Consider the following 15,717-nt stretch of genomic DNA (forward strand, 5'->3'; position numbering starts at 1 on the left):
TGAGAGAGGCTGCAGGAGCAGGTGCCTTCAAGACCATGGTTCTCTCCCCCAGTAAAGTCCCGGGATCCTCCAGCCTCTCAGCAGCTTTGAAACGGAGGACTGCGATTCGTTTAACGATGTAACAAATGCAGTAGTTAGTCGGGAGATTGCTGTATTCAGCCGCTGACACGCTCCAGTTTTAAAGGTCGCTGGACTCTCTGCCTTCTGCCTGTCTCTGCTAGATGCGTTATTGTCATTTCCAGCCCAACTTTCCTCCAAAGCTCTCAAGGTGGCCTCCCCACCACGGTTTTGCACTCACAACATGATAAACCTGGAAGCCAACCAATGATGAGGAACCAGTAGCTCTTACAACAACAACAACAACAACTTATTACCTATACACAGTCCATCTGACTGAGTTGCCCCAGCCATTCTGGGCAGCTTCCAACAGAATATAAAAACACAGCAAAACATCAGACCATTAAAAGCTTCCCCATACAGGGCTACCTTCAGAAAGTCGTATAATTGTTTATCTCTTTGACATCTGACGGGAGGGCGTTCCACAGGGCGGGTGCCACTACCGACAAGGCCCTCTGCCTGGTTCCCTGTCACTTCACTTTCCGCAGTGAGGGAACTGCCAGAAGGCCCTCGGAGCTGGACCTCAGTGCCAAGGGGAGTGGAGATGCTCCGTCAAGTATGCAGGACCAAAGCCGGATTACATATTCTGTTATCCCTAATTTAGGAATGCAGGATGTAATTTTGAATGTAGCTTTTTACATGCTTGCTCTGTGCTGGATCCAAAGCTGTGACTAATGGATAAATAAGATATTTGGTGATGTTAATGCTGTGAGCCACCCCTGCCCCCCCCAACTGGGCAATCTTATACTCATGGTGTATATATGTGCAAATAAAACCATATATCCTAAAGACACCACAGTCTCCACTGGTCTTCATTCCAAGGAAAGCAAACCTTGGAAAAGTGCTGGCACCCCTGGAGTCTCTCACTATTCACAGTATTTATTGTGGCATAAGCTTTTGTGGATTTTAGGCCACTCTTACCAGATGCACAAAATTGGTGGTGCTAGACTTTGAGGTCAAAGTGCAGGGACCCACCAAGTTGTTTTTTTTAATTTTCAAAAACTTTTTATAGGAAGAGGGCAATGGGCCAGGCACATCCATGGCTGCAGATGCTCATTTTATTATTTTTACTTTAAATACTTTTTTCCTGCAATGAAGTGTTGCTTATGCCACGCTTATGCTGCCATCAGGGCAGCAAGATGTAAACCCTCATTTGATCACTATAGTTATAATAGTCCTGCAATATTTTTGCAAACTGGTTTGTGGGTTGTTGCTTTTGCTCTATGTATCAGGAATGTAGAAGCAGTTATAAAGCATAGAATGATAATGGAGAGGTAGGAGGAGAAAAATGTTAGCTGTGGGCTTTACAGCTAAAGAACACATAATGGCCTTATCAAGATCCTTTATGCAGCTAAATCCAGGGAATAAAATTACCTACCGGTAGTTGTTATCCTCAATTAGTAGCTCTATATGCACATGGGTGTAGAGAATGGACTGTAAATAGTGAAGTTAAATGGGAGTGAAATGTGGAAAATAACAGCTTGGGACAATTACATTAAGTGTATGCAAAATAAGCAGTGACTATTCACAAAAGCAATGACTGGTAATTTAAGAATTATTTAGTAACCACACTTATAATTCTGCTTTTCTATCAGTGCACAAAAGGTGGTTTATAGACAAAAGTAATGCCTTGCATGCCAATACAAATGATATGAAAAGCAGCAGCGACAGGGAGGGAATAAGCAAAATTCTAGTCCACACTTTGCCATGAAGTTATGTAACTATTATTCCAAATCTATCTTCCTCTCTTCTTCACCATCCTGTTTGGAACACAGCATGTGTTATGAGAGACTTTTCACAAATGTCAGCTGTCTGCAAAGTTGCAGGAATACAAAGCTTTTCAGGATTGCATATACAAACTTCCTGCTCCAGTACTTTGGGTTTTTTATTATAGAAATGGGATCAGAGATAGCTACATTTAATAATATGAAATTCCTTTACATTCCAGAAGAGGGGACTCATATTGTGAACATGGCCCACTACCGTATTTCCTCACCAGGGGATGGAAGAGTGGTGGATACATTTCAATAAATAAGAGTTTTAAAACATTGGCCTTAATTCTCTGTCAGCAGAACTCCTGGTTACAAAATATTACCACCAGCAAAAGAGGGGGGATTTTTGCCAGCTTCCCTCTGCAGCCCCTTGGGTCCCCTAGAAAGCTACTTCAGATGATGGGGTAATTGCTGCCAGATCCAGATGAGAGCGGGGGAATACAAAAATTGTCTCCCTCCTGCCAGTAGATCATCTTGGCTGTGAGTCCTGGAAGACCTGCTCCCTGCCTTGCAGGCCTTTTCCCACCTGGCCTAGGAGGCTGGGGCCCTGACTGACTCCAACTACAAAAGCTGAGACTGCTGAACAGACTCTTGGGTTGGGGTATTGTTTAGAGGGGGTTGTTGCTGTTTTAGATATTATTTTGTATATTTATTTTAGATCTCATTATGATTTATGTATGTTGGGAAAGATTGAGGGCACAAGGAGAAGGGGACGACAGAGGACGAGATGGTTGGACAGTGTTCTTGAAGCTACAAACATGAGTCTGACCAAACTGCAGGAGGCAGTGGAAGACAGGAGGGCCTGGTGTACTCTGGTCCATGGGGTCACGAAGAGTCGGACATGACTAAACAACAACAACAACAAAATGATTTATGTGGAAATAGTTTAATTTTGTTGCGTACAATTTATTGTTCAGACTACTTATGTTATGTTTGTAATTATGTGATATTTCTCATGCTGTTAGCGGCTTTGAGCATGGTTTTAGCTATGAAAAGGCAGACATACAAATAAAATTATTTATGTATGTACACCGAAAGCCCTTCCACAAACAGAAGTCCTTTTGCTTTCAGAAGCAGTTATTTGGATCCAAGCTGTAATTTATTGTAAAAAAACAATAGATATTGGGAGAAATATAATTTAGAAGAGGAAGCAAAATGCTTAATATACAGTTACTAGGCAACATCTTTAGTACTGGGAGATTGCCTATATACAATGCCACTACTACAGAGAACCTTAATTCTTTATATCTACTCAGTCAAATGGCTCAAATGGGAGGCAGTCTAATTACTGTTCGTGACACTGAAAACAAAAGCAGAATAGCTGACATTATTCCTTGTTTAGTCCATTTTTTGTGAACATTCCTAAATTTTTATATGAATGTAACTGAAGTCAGAGGGTAGACCTATGCATTTTATTTTCAGCTATCAAGCTACATTAAGAAGTCCAAACATTACCATTGTTGGAAATAATGCATGGTTATGAATACCTTTTCATAATATTTTCCTCAACAGAGTTCTTGATTACTGCAAGTCTTTCATAAACACTATACTCTTGTTCCTTTGCATATTTGAGGTTTACCTGTTTTTACTTCACACCTGTATTGGTAATGAACCACCAGTATGAAAGTACTTCTTTGCATTCATTTCAGCTCCTTCAGGTTGAAAAAGTTGACTGAGGGGCTGTGATATATTAGAAAGGATATCCAGAATGCAATATGCTAGGACTGAAAACCAGTGCCTATCTGGGTAACCCAACCATTGCTCTTTGGAAAGCTTGAGGAGTACCCAAAATTTGACTGTCTATGTCCTGCTTCTAGACTTTCCATAAGCATCTGCTTGACTGTTAGGAAAAGACAGTGTTGCACGAAATAGGCCTTTGGCCTGATTCACCACTTTTTATGCTCTTCTGCAGAGACCCGCCTTCACAAAAACTGTTAGGTGTAAACACCATATACTTGAGCTATTAAGAGTAGAACCCTACAATTTTCTCGATGAAGTAAATTTGCACTTTGCCTACACTATGCCATTCTGTCTCCAATTAACTAGAGCCAGAATGGAGATGGTACCATAATTTGTTTTCATTTCCAACGACAAATTAGCTCTGAACAATTCTGTGGCTTGTTCCCAGGCATGAACAGCTTCCCCAAAATTGCATGCAACCTCAAGGCTCACTCATAAAACCAAACCACAGTTTAAGACTGAACCAACCTATTGTTTCAGTCCTAAAGATACATGCTTTGAATTAAGCCCTATTGGAATCGATGAGACTTGGGCTACAAAAACCACTCCTATTTCGCATCCGAATATTTTTATACCATCAGTTAAACCTGAAGCTCAGGGTCCACTTCAGTATCTCATCTCATATTGAATGATCGGTTATTGCTTAGAAACCAATGGATTATTATTTCTACAGCATTATATACAACATCTGTCAACACAAGAGCTTGGTTCTGTACATGTTTACACAAAAGTCACTGCCGGTTAGTTCAGTGGGTCTTATTTAGGAGTGGGCGCTGAACAGGAGATGGTGTCATTCTGTAGGCTAGATGTTGCCCATACACAATTAGTTATCGCTCTCTACTTTTAAAGATGAAATAGGAAGCAAAAATATCTTAGATTACTGCCATAGCAACAAACTACTTTATCTACATCATATGCTTTTATCAGGATTTCATCCTTATAAAAATATGCAAAAAGAAAAAAAAATATATGCAATGCCTCAGCTGAAAAGCATTGTACAGTGAATAGCATCTGTGGGGGAATAAACTCTATTTGTGAGCACAAGACACTGTCAGGAAAAAAGGAGAAGCCTAAGCTCATACTTCGATGACTGAAGAAACCAATAACTTTTATTCACTTTATTTCAATTCTGCACAATTTTCTCCTTCATCAGGGCCACTGTTTCCAGGATAAAGAAGGAACAGGGCTAAAAATATTCAGGCTCAGTACAAAGATAGTCTGACCCAACTGCCATGGTCATTTAAAAAAACCAGCAATGATGTTTATAAATTCAATTTTAAAAGCACTGCATTATCATAAGCTCTAGCAATGTTCATCTATATGCCCATTATTTTATTCAAAATGTTTTCAATCTATAAAAAATGTACTTCTTTAAAAAAGAGAAGTTAGTTTACATCCTGTGTAAATGTTCTTAAAACCAGCAAGTCCCACAGGTATATGAATCGGCTCATATTTAACGATGCTGAAGTTTCAGGGTGAACTTAGGCTATTCATTTAGGGACCCACATATTTCCATGTGTATCAGGCGCTTTGGTGTAGGGAATATTCCAAATCCATGGGCGATCTGCAACGAGGAAGAAAGGGACAGATTTACACCACAGATACAAAACATGATGAGCCAACTGAGAAAATTAAATTAGACCTTCCATTCCTAGATTTTGATAGGAGTTAGTTGTTTCACAGCCACTTCATTTTTTCACCAGCTATTAACCTTTAGAAATGAGGTTTTGCTACTCAGAAACTTGTTTGAGGTATGATTAGCTTTGACCTTTATAGCTTCGTTAGTGGGGAGTGCCCAGCGCTGCCCAGTTATTTTTAGAAACCAAAAAATATTGTGATTTTTAAATGGACAGTCCAATCTGTGGATTTGAACCCGTTGCACCAAACTCTGGGTGACGTCAATCCAAGGTCAAGTTTTCATCTGCCATCTTGATTCAAAATGACACCTGGCATCCAAACAAGGCCACTGTTCCCACCTTGCGAACCCTTGCGCCATGTTTGGCATTGATGTCTCGAGAGGAGACACAATCTATGGCAAAAAACAAAGTCATGTCAAAATGAAGTTTTTATCCATCATCGTGATTCAGAATGGCACCCATCATCCAAACCAAAATGAAATCTGCCGCCCTTACTTTGAGAAGCCTTGTGTCAAGTTTGGTGATGAAATCTTTGAGGTATGATTGAGCTTTGATCTTTATAACCACACAACAAAACACACAAGAAGTTCTTCCCAAGGAGCATCACCCTCTTATAGCAAAGTTTAATGTTGGGGCGCATAGCCAAGGGCACAAACTGGAGCATTAATCAATATATTGAATATGTATATGCCAATTTGCTTTGTCAGAATCTGCAATATTTCATTTTCAGCTTAGCTTTATCTTAGATGCTAGGAATGGTTAATGGACTGTAAGACACAATACACCTAAGCAATACTTATCAAATCCATTTACTGTTACAGCACTCAGACAATGAGGGATACTTTTATAACCCTATTAATACCCTACTTGAAACAAAGCCTACAGCCTTGGGGAGAAACTGGAATGCACTAAGAATACTTCTACACTTCAAAAGGAGGAGCAGGGAAGTTCAGGGGTTGGGATAGTTTTGTAAAACCAGGTACAGAGAACATTATTTCATTTGCAAAGAAAGGTCAGAACTGCATGACACATTACAGCAGAAGGAATACCAGGGTACAATTTGATTGATGTAACAGCAGCAAGACTATTACCTGAAATTTCCACAACCTGAAATTTCCTCAACTATGATTTTGGGGAAAAAAAAATTGTACCCAACCCTTCCTCGCAATAATCCTGTAAAGTTGGTTAACCAAGGCAACTCAGAGGGCTTCATAGAAGGGCAGGGACTTATAACCAACACTACTGTATTTTAAAAATATGTCTACCGTATATACTCGAGTATAAGCCGACTTTTTCAGCACATTTCTAATGCTGAAAAAGGCCCCCTCATCTTATACTCGAGTGAGGCGGGTGGCGGCAGCGGAGGGATGAGCGGCCCGAAAGGAGCCCTTTCTCGCCACTGGTCCTGCTGCCACCTGCCTCTCACAAGGGCAGGCACAGGTGCCGCGGTTGGGAGAGCCTGTTCTTGCGAGCGGCAGAGGCAGTAGCAGAGGGACGAGTGGCCCAAAAGAAGCCCTTTTGGGCTGCTCGTTCCTCCTCCTCCGCTTTTGCCACTGTCGGCGGAGGAACGAGCAGCCCAAAAGCAGCCCTTTCGTTTCAGGCTGCTTGTTCTTCCTCCGCTGTTGCTGCCACCACCAGGTTTGTGGTGTGGTGAACCGGATTATACTCGAGTCAATAAGCTTTCCCAGTTTTTTGTGCTAAAATTAGGTGCCTCGGCTTATATTTGGGTTGGCTTATACGCGAGTATAGACAGGCTTTTATTGTAGCTCATATAATTGTTTTGCAGTTTTCTCCTCTGGTTTTACTGATTTTGTGTTGTTTTGATTTCAACTGCTATTCATTCCCTTGAATTTTTTTTTTATTGAATAGGATTTCTACATAAAATTACCAATTTACTCTCAATTTTACATAGGGGATGTCTTTGGAAGTACTGCCAAGACTTTTTGGTTCCATCAGGCTTCCTTAGTGCTCTAAGCTGTCACATATACATAACATTTTAAAAGCTTTCTGACAATAGACCTACTTTTAATTGCTCCATACTATTGTTTTTATTCGTGTTGCACGTTTCCTCGGAAATGTGTTACCTTGAAAGGTAGGAAATAAATCAATAAAGTAAATGGGATAAATAATAAACCCAGGTAAAAAGGGAAGAAGGGGGGACCAAAATGATCAAGGTTGAGGAAAAGTTGCAGCATTTGGGACTTCCTAGTTTAGCGAAAAGGTGACATGATATGAGTTTATGAAATTATTCAATTCAATTCAATTCAAAATCCTTTATTAGGCTTATCACACCTCACATTAACAAACAAACATCATATACAGACTGTATAAAATACGGGCTCAGCGAACACAATTTATCCCAGTCCTATTCTTAACTCCAAAAAATAAATCAATGTACATAAATAATATAATACAACACAGCAACATCACCTACCATTAAAACCACTAAGTCTCTTTATCATGGCCCATTCTTTCTTCATGGACAGCACTTAAAAATTCAGCCGCTATTAAAGTAATTTTATCATCGCTGTCCGCCAGCAGGTCCTGAACAGTTGGTTGTGTAAAAAACTGTCCATTAAATTTTAGGGCCTCAAATAATTGTCTTCTGGCATAACTGCCAAAATCACAGGAAAAGAATATATGTTCTAGAGTATCGGGTTCCTGTTTTCTGCATTTACAGAGACGCTCTGATTCTGGGATAGCTAAGTATCTTCCTCTCACTACCGCCGAGGGAAACATGTTAAATCTGGCCAACATAAACAGCCTACACGATTCATGTTTCTTCAGATTTGTCATGTATCCCTTTTGGAAATCTCTACACAAAGGGAGATTTAGGTGAATAGGAGAGCAGGTGCTGCGCTTTGCAACCTCAAGCATGGCGAGAACACTTTTTTCTGTGAGGGTCTTCCTGATAATTTCCCATATATCTTTGGGATCAGAGATTTCAAAATCAGTTAAAGTGAGCCCTATCGAATCCAGTTTTCTCCTACAAATCACTGATAGATTGTAGATTGCCCTATCACTTAAAAGATCGTAAAGTATAGTATTAGGGGATAGGGCTCTATAATGCAGGAGGATCCAATATTTCAAGGTCCTCAGCCATGCCCTTACTGATAAAGGCAGTATTCCCAGCTCACAACATATTGTTTCATATTTTACAGAGTTTGCAAGTCCTAATAATGACCTCAAAAGGGATGCGTGAAATTTATCCAACCTCTTGAGGTCACCTGAAATCCACACTGGTGTGCCGTATAGAAGTTGGGCACAGAGTTTCATGTCAATCACTTGCAATACAGCTGGAATAAATCTGTTTCCTACTGGAGAAAAAAAATAGGATTTAATATGGTGGGCTGTTACTTTGGCCTTAGTTATTGCAGCACATATATGTGTATTCCAATTCATATTATTTTTGAATGTGATTCCCAGATAATTGAAGTGCTTAACTTCCTGTATTAGATGTCCATTAATTATACAGCCTTTTGGGTTCCCTCTCTTTCTGAATTGCATAATCTTTGTCTTATCATAATTAATTTTGAGATTATTGAGAGAGCAGTAGTTTGAGAAACTCTTAAATAATTTTTTTAAACCCAAAACAGAGAGTGAAATAATTACAGCATCATCTGCATAAAGTAATAAAAAGAGTGGGCTATTGTTTAAATAAGGAGTATGAGTGGTTGCATTTTGAAGAAATAATGGTAGGTCAGATAGAAATAAATTAAATAGGGTAGGGGCCAAGATACAGCCTTGCCTAACTCCTCGATTATTCAGAATAGGACCTGCAAGTCTACCATCTTTTGATACTTTAACATATATTTGGTTATTAGAATGTAAACTTTGAATCAGTGTAAGTAGATATGGGTCGATACCAAGGTGTTCTAGTTTAGTCCATAGTTTATTGCGGTCGACCGAATCAAAGGCACTTTTTAAATCCACAAATGCCACAAAGAGTTTTCGTTTATTTCTCATGACATATTTATCCACAAGATGACTTAACACTAGACACTGGTCAAGAGTTGACGAGCCTGCCTTAAAACCAGCCTGCTCTTTACCAGGTAGACCTTTTGTCAGCATCCATTCTTCCAATTTAATAAGCAGAGATTTGGCATAGATTTTACTTATGCATGGTAACAAACTTATAGGCCTGTAGTTCTCTTGGCAATTCCTATCACCTTTTTTAAAGATTGGTACCACTATTGAGTTGTTCCACGACTTAGGTACAAGAGCTGAGTGATAGATAGAATTAAAAAGCGGTACAAGTTTATTGGCCCACCATTCTAGATCTAATCTCAACAGGTCTATTGGAATGCCATCCATACCAGGTGATTTCCCTTGCTTAAACGAAAAGATTATCCTTTTCATCTCCTCAACAGTAATTTGAAATTGTGTGGTTTTTGCCAGAGAAAATTTAAAATTTTCCTTTTTACAAACTTGGTGATCATAAAAAACGGCAGTAAAATGTGAAATCCAAGCCTCATCGCTTATATTAGGGAAATCAATGATATCTTTTATTGAGAGAAGTGACCAAAAAGTTTTGGTATCTTTAATTTCTAATGCAGTAACAATTTTAGACCATTTGGCTAGTGCGAACTCAGATTTTTTTTCCAGGAGCATGTTCTTAAAAGCTTTTTTCATTTCAAAATAAGTCTTCCAGAGACCTTGAGAGTTGGTAATATAGGCTTCTTTTAGACAAGTTCTAAGTTCTTTCTTATAGTTAATGCAATCTTTATCAAACCAGTTATACTTATTTGAAGGTTTGTTGCTGAACTGAGGGTCTAAAAAAGAAGAAAATAAATCCTGGATAGTCTTATAATAACAATCATTATCCTCCAGGGGCATCAAATTTTGGTTAGCCACAGGTTCAAGAATAACTGGGTTATTTTCAAATACTGCTAATAGATCCTCCCTATTTTTATCACTTATATAAACTCTTTTGGCATAGATAGTCTTATCAATACTAATAAGAGGACTAATATCATTATTTCTAGGATTCATGTACATCTCTAAAACTATTGGGAAGTGGTCACTTTCTGAGCGAGGTACAACTGTAAAAGAGGCAACTTCATTTAACATTTCAACAGAAACTAGAGAATAGTCGATTACGCTCCTACCCCTTTTGGAGCTGAAGGTAAAATTTCCTGGAATATCCGGCCACATTGAGCCATTCAAAAATGAGAGGTTAAATTCTAAAACCAATTGTAAGAGTTTTCCTCCTGCTTTATTAATAATGATGTCCTTTGAATTCCTCCCTATTCTCAATGGAAGAGGGGCGTCTTCAGCTAGATTTGAGACATAGTGTTTATAGAGAGCTGTATTATCTGATCCAATTCGAGCATTGGTGTCTCCCATTACAATCAAGGGGATATTTGGGGATTTACTACGTATTAAATACAACTCTTCAGAGACTATATTCCAACCATAATCTGGTTTAATTTCTAACTCTAAGGGAGGAAAATATATATTTAAAAGAAGAATTTCCCTGTAAACAATGGAAAATGATAATAGTTGTGCATACTGTCCAATATTTCTGATATAATTAATTTTAAGGTTAGAGGACTGTTTGATACCACAGATCAAACCAGCTTTAGGGCGACCTTTTGTTGACATTTTAGTAGCAGGTAAATTATAAGTAATAAAATTAGGAATATTTAAAGGTTTAAGAGACCAGGTTTCCTGCAGAAGTATTATATCATAAGACTCAAGAAAGTTTATAAAATCAGAATCAGCTAATTTACATGAGAGTCCAGCTACATTCCAGGACATAATAGAAAGAGTTTGGAGAGATCTTTGATTTAAGGGTGCTAGTGAGGTATGCGTGGTGCATTCCGGATGTCACACCAAGTTCCTCTGATTCTTACTATTAGCCCTTTCATCGGGTTCAGATAGTTCAGATGCTAATTCGATGATGTTTAAAGATGTATTCAGTATGCTCACATTTGAGGAGGGTGGAATGCTAAGATTGCAACCTGGCGCACCCATGCTGGGGACTTTATTTGGGGAGCCCAATTCAGTCTCATTTAATTCTCTCATTTTATCCCATGCTAACGTAGTGACCAGGTTTGCCTCTGAGATGGGTTGCATGCGAGCTGGGTTATAGGAGGGGCGTTTCGATTCCAAGATCTGAGAGGATGGATTCATCTCCGCAACAACCAATTGGCGTGGGATGACGGAGGGTTTCCCGACCCATAAATCCAGCTCGTGACGATAGAAGCATGAAGCCTGATCTGGGACATAATCAGATATGTTTTGGTTGTGTGGTCCCAGTTGGTCCTTCGTCAGCTTTGTCAGACAAGAACGAAGGTTATTCAGTCTATCGAGTATTTTGTTCTGAGTTTCTTGGGGGAGAGCGCAATAGGAGTTAATTAAGTTATTTTCAAAACTATCAAACCCGTTACCTTGGCTCGCCTCATATAAAGTCCCAGGAGAGTCTGGTCTTAGAAGATCATTAGTAAGTAACTCTGGATGGTGATTAGGCGAGTCCTCATTGGCTTTTATATCAATTAAAGTGTGGTATTCAGCCTTTTGATGAGGTGCTGCAGTCGAGGATTCAGGACTGGGGAATAGTGGAATAGGAGAGGCCTCATTTTTAAAGTATCTTGATATTTTTACACCACTTGTCTTTAGGTGTTCTCTGTGTTTATATATCAGTTTTGTCAATCTCCGATCATGGAATGTAACCACCGCCCTTGCAAGCAAGCCATCAAAATATAGATATTCCACTTTGTCCAACTCCGAGGGATTACTCAAAGTACCTGGCATGTATGCCTTAAGGAAGTTCAGTAAATGGACTTTGCGATCCTCTTGTGATATAAATCCTGGAGGCTTAGGATAGCTTGAAAAAACAAGCTTGTTTTGAAGCAACACCAGCTTCCAGTTCTTATTTGTTGGAATGCTCTCCTTATTGGATTTGGAGTTGTCTATGGTTAAAACGTAGGACCATGGGTCTTGGGGCAATAAATCTTGCTTAGGGCTTGGTGGTGGAGCATGCGCTGAAGGTTTTAGACAATCCAGAGCTTTATCAGCACAGACGTTTGGGGGCAAATCTTGTTTAACTGACTTCTTGGCTAAAGACTTCACCAGGTTTCCTCTAGTCCCAGAGGCTGTTGTGCTCTCAAGTAGGTTAAAAAGCTTTTTAAAAACCATTTTTTTATAATGCACTGACTTAAAATTTTTTATGTTTTTACTTTTTTTAACATTCTTTACAACTATGGGTCTTCTTTTACAAGCATTAGCTCTGCAGGCTTTCTTACCCTTCCTTAATGGGCCACTCCTACAGAGGGTGGAGGCGAGGCCATGGTTACTTTCTGAATCTGCAGGCATTCCGACGGGTTTTCTCCAGAAAGTTTTACAGGAGTCAGCCATGATGGTAAGAATTTTTGTGCAAATGTCCAGATAGGACTTTATGGATTCAATGTCCTCAGTAAGGAGCACCAGCCATTTGATGATTGAGAGACCCTCTTCATTTGTCTCATGGGAATGAGGATAAGAGTCTTTCGAAGGTTTATTGTTTCCCGAGGCCAATTCCGAAATTTGTTTTAACATTAGTTCCTCCATTTTTTGATCTAACGATGGTTCGGGGGGAACTTGGGATTTGGCTTTCAGTTTCGGGGATGCCTCATCGGCTGTATCGAGGATATTTTGTGTTGCTTCCAATATATTCAGGCTTTTATCACTGCTTTTAGTACACTCCTTTCTTTGCATAACCAGTCCTTCACTATGGCTGTAAGAGAGATTGGTAGGAGAGAGTAGAATTTCTCTTCCCTTCTTGTTCTTGTTCTCACTCATTTCAGTCGTTTCCTCATTTGTTCCACATTTTGCTTTGTTCATGTAGAAGCGAGTGATTTTTGTTTGCGCATTCTTTAGAGTGGTTCTTTTAAAGGTGGGTCTTACAGCCTTCAGAGAAAAGCCTGAGGTTTTGCAGCCACTTCTGGTCACCACCATTGTTTCTTTAAAGTTGTAAATTATTTCTTTATTGTTGTAATAAACACGCTACAATGCTCAGCTGCATTAAAAGTTCACAGCAGGTTTCCTTCAGCTATTAGCCTTCCTTATCACTTAAAACAATGATAAAACACTCAGTGTATCTTCTTAAAAAGTTACTTTTTTAAAAAAGTTAGTTGGGGGAAAGAAACAATGGCCGCTAGGGCAACTCACTTTCCTTTTTCCGCTCTGCATATAGCTTTGCGTCTGTGCTGATTTCGGCTGTCAGCTGAACTCCACGAAATTTTTCTCTCCGGGTTCTCCTTGTTGCTCCGAGACTTCACTTTATGCTCCAGATTTCTTTAACTTGAGAGCAAGGTGCTTTCTCTGCGAGCTTGGGGCATCGCTATTCGGAGGTAGAAAGTGGCTTCCCTCGACCCACTGCTCCGCCCCGCCGTTCTCCAGTCAAACAATAAAACAATAAAACAATAAAACAATAAACTAAAAACAAAGCGAGGAGGTAATAAAACAGCTAGTAAAACGTTAAAACTGAGAGTTTAAAACCAGGAAGTGGTTAAAAACTGCTTAAAAACTACTTAAAAGCTTAGTTAAAAGCAGAGGAGTCTGACTAGCCTGCTGTCTCCGTCGCCTGCTGTATGGCAGGGAGGAAGTGGGCAGAGAAATGCTTTTCTCCCTCTCCTGTAATGCTACAACTCGTGGACATTCAATGAAGCTGAACGCTAAAAGAATCAGGACTGACAAAAGAGACTACGTCTTTACACAGTTGCATAGTTGGACTATGGAACTCTCTCCCACAGGAGGCAATGGTTGACACCAACTTGGGTGGCTTTAAAATGGGATTAAACAAATTCATGGAGGATAAACCTATCTACGGCTGCTAGCCATTATGGCTATGCTCTGCCTCCACAGTTGGAGACAGCAAATGGTTCTGACTACCAGTTTTCCTCTTGTGCCCGGGTCCTGCTTGCAGGTTTCCCACGGGCATCCAGTTGGCCACTGTGAGAACAGGATGCTGGACTAGACTGGCCATTGGCCTGATCCAGCGGGTTTTTCTTAGGTGGCTGAGCTAGAAGGAAACAGGTCTCTACAGTGTAATTTGCAGCTACGGCACTTTCCCTTCTATTCCGGTGCAATTTTGCAGTTCCGATTCTCTCAGCAGTCTGCATGTCATTTTGGTGGCTGGCACAATACACAGACTGGAGAAACCCAAAATAAAACGCCCAATAACGCAGAATCTTTACAGACTTTATAGAATCTATTTAAGTGTGTGCAGCTTTGCTAACCAAGGATTCCTGCCGGGTTTCTACTCGTCTTCTACAGAGCCACTTCGAGGCAGGGAGAGAGACAAATCGTTGAAGTCAAACAGAGGCCCAATGTTTAAAAAACAAAGATGACCAAGCAAAGGCTGAAGGAGTGTGTCATCTAAATAACCATCAATGTCCCCATTGCAGGCCTTCCTCAAAGCCTTTGTACAGTGCAGGGCGTTGAAGTTTGTTTGCAACAAAGATTCTACCTCTGGCAAAGTGTCAGGAGGTTGATTACAGACTATCAAAAGGGCTGTCCAATACAAGCCAAGTTACAGTATCTAAGTGATGCCAAGGTCATTGCTAACAATTAATACCTTGGATACACTGTGTAACAATAGGCAATGTGTGCTGCAAAAATAATAACGACAAAGCAATTTAGAAACCTCACACAGTAGTACATACAGCAGCAGTACATTATGTACAGCAGAACAGCGCTAGAAAACTGCATTCATTCTAGTTACGGTACAAACTATAGCCTTCTATGGTCTTCTCATTTGCTAATGAAAAATGGCCTTATTTTAACATACAAGAAAATAAGACTAATACAACTTTCTCTGAAGATTTAGACAAAGTTACTGAATTGAAAAATGTTAAAACTATCCATTAACATTTATTTATACTGCCTTAACAATGAGTGTGAGATGGCACCTTAGAAAAAATAGTGTTTAGTTAGGCCTGTCTAACAGGTCTATAGCAGGGCTTTATTTCTGTCTACTTTCCCTCAAAGTTGTGTTGCTGTTTTTAACACTTTTAGACTTCCCACTAGTTATTCATAGAGCTTTACAAAGAGGTGTCACACTTCAAACCCTATGCTTTCACGGGAAAGGAAGCAAAAGGGTGTAACAGATATGCAGGGAAAAGGCACAGAGGAAGAAGCAAAGTATGCAGACATATATTTAACCATTCCAAAGGGAGACCCCCACATATTGGTATGTCCCCTACTTGCTTTTTTCATGGTAGTCCTGAGTTGTACAGCTCTGGTCCACAACAAGAAAACAATGAAGATTTTGCAGAGCTGAGTTTACAGCTTAAAGTCCTGTCCGATTTCTTTCAATAATACTTCTCCACAGGATGTAGACTGATAGAGCTGCATAACTGCGTTGTCAACTTAATTTAGGCAGCATTCCTTAGGTACCTTTCCCAACGTCTCCTAAAGGGCTGTCAACAGGAACACCTTACATTGAAAACATTGTGCTCTGCTAGGAC

The 15,717-nt window shown here is 39.8% G+C and overlaps 1 protein-coding gene across 2 annotated transcripts in view; it reads right to left on the reverse strand.

Annotated features, from left to right (window-relative positions):
* Nucleotides 1-4,732: 4,732 nt before the first annotated feature.
* Nucleotides 4,733-15,717, reverse strand: part of TDP1 (tyrosyl-DNA phosphodiesterase 1) — a 33,862-nt gene continuing 22,877 nt past the window's right edge. For both annotated transcript variants that reach the window (XM_053377146.1, XM_053377138.1), the window contains one exon: nucleotides 4,733-5,193. In XM_053377146.1, coding sequence (XP_053233121.1) covers nucleotides 5,120-5,193 — 74 coding nt within the window. In that variant the 3' untranslated portion in view covers nucleotides 4,733-5,119. The remainder of the gene's footprint in view (nucleotides 5,194-15,717) is intronic.

The sequence above is a fragment of the Podarcis raffonei genome, chromosome 1, assembly GCF_027172205.1.
Source record: "Podarcis raffonei isolate rPodRaf1 chromosome 1, rPodRaf1.pri, whole genome shotgun sequence".
Classification (NCBI taxonomy): Eukaryota; Metazoa; Chordata; class Lepidosauria; order Squamata; family Lacertidae; genus Podarcis; species Podarcis raffonei.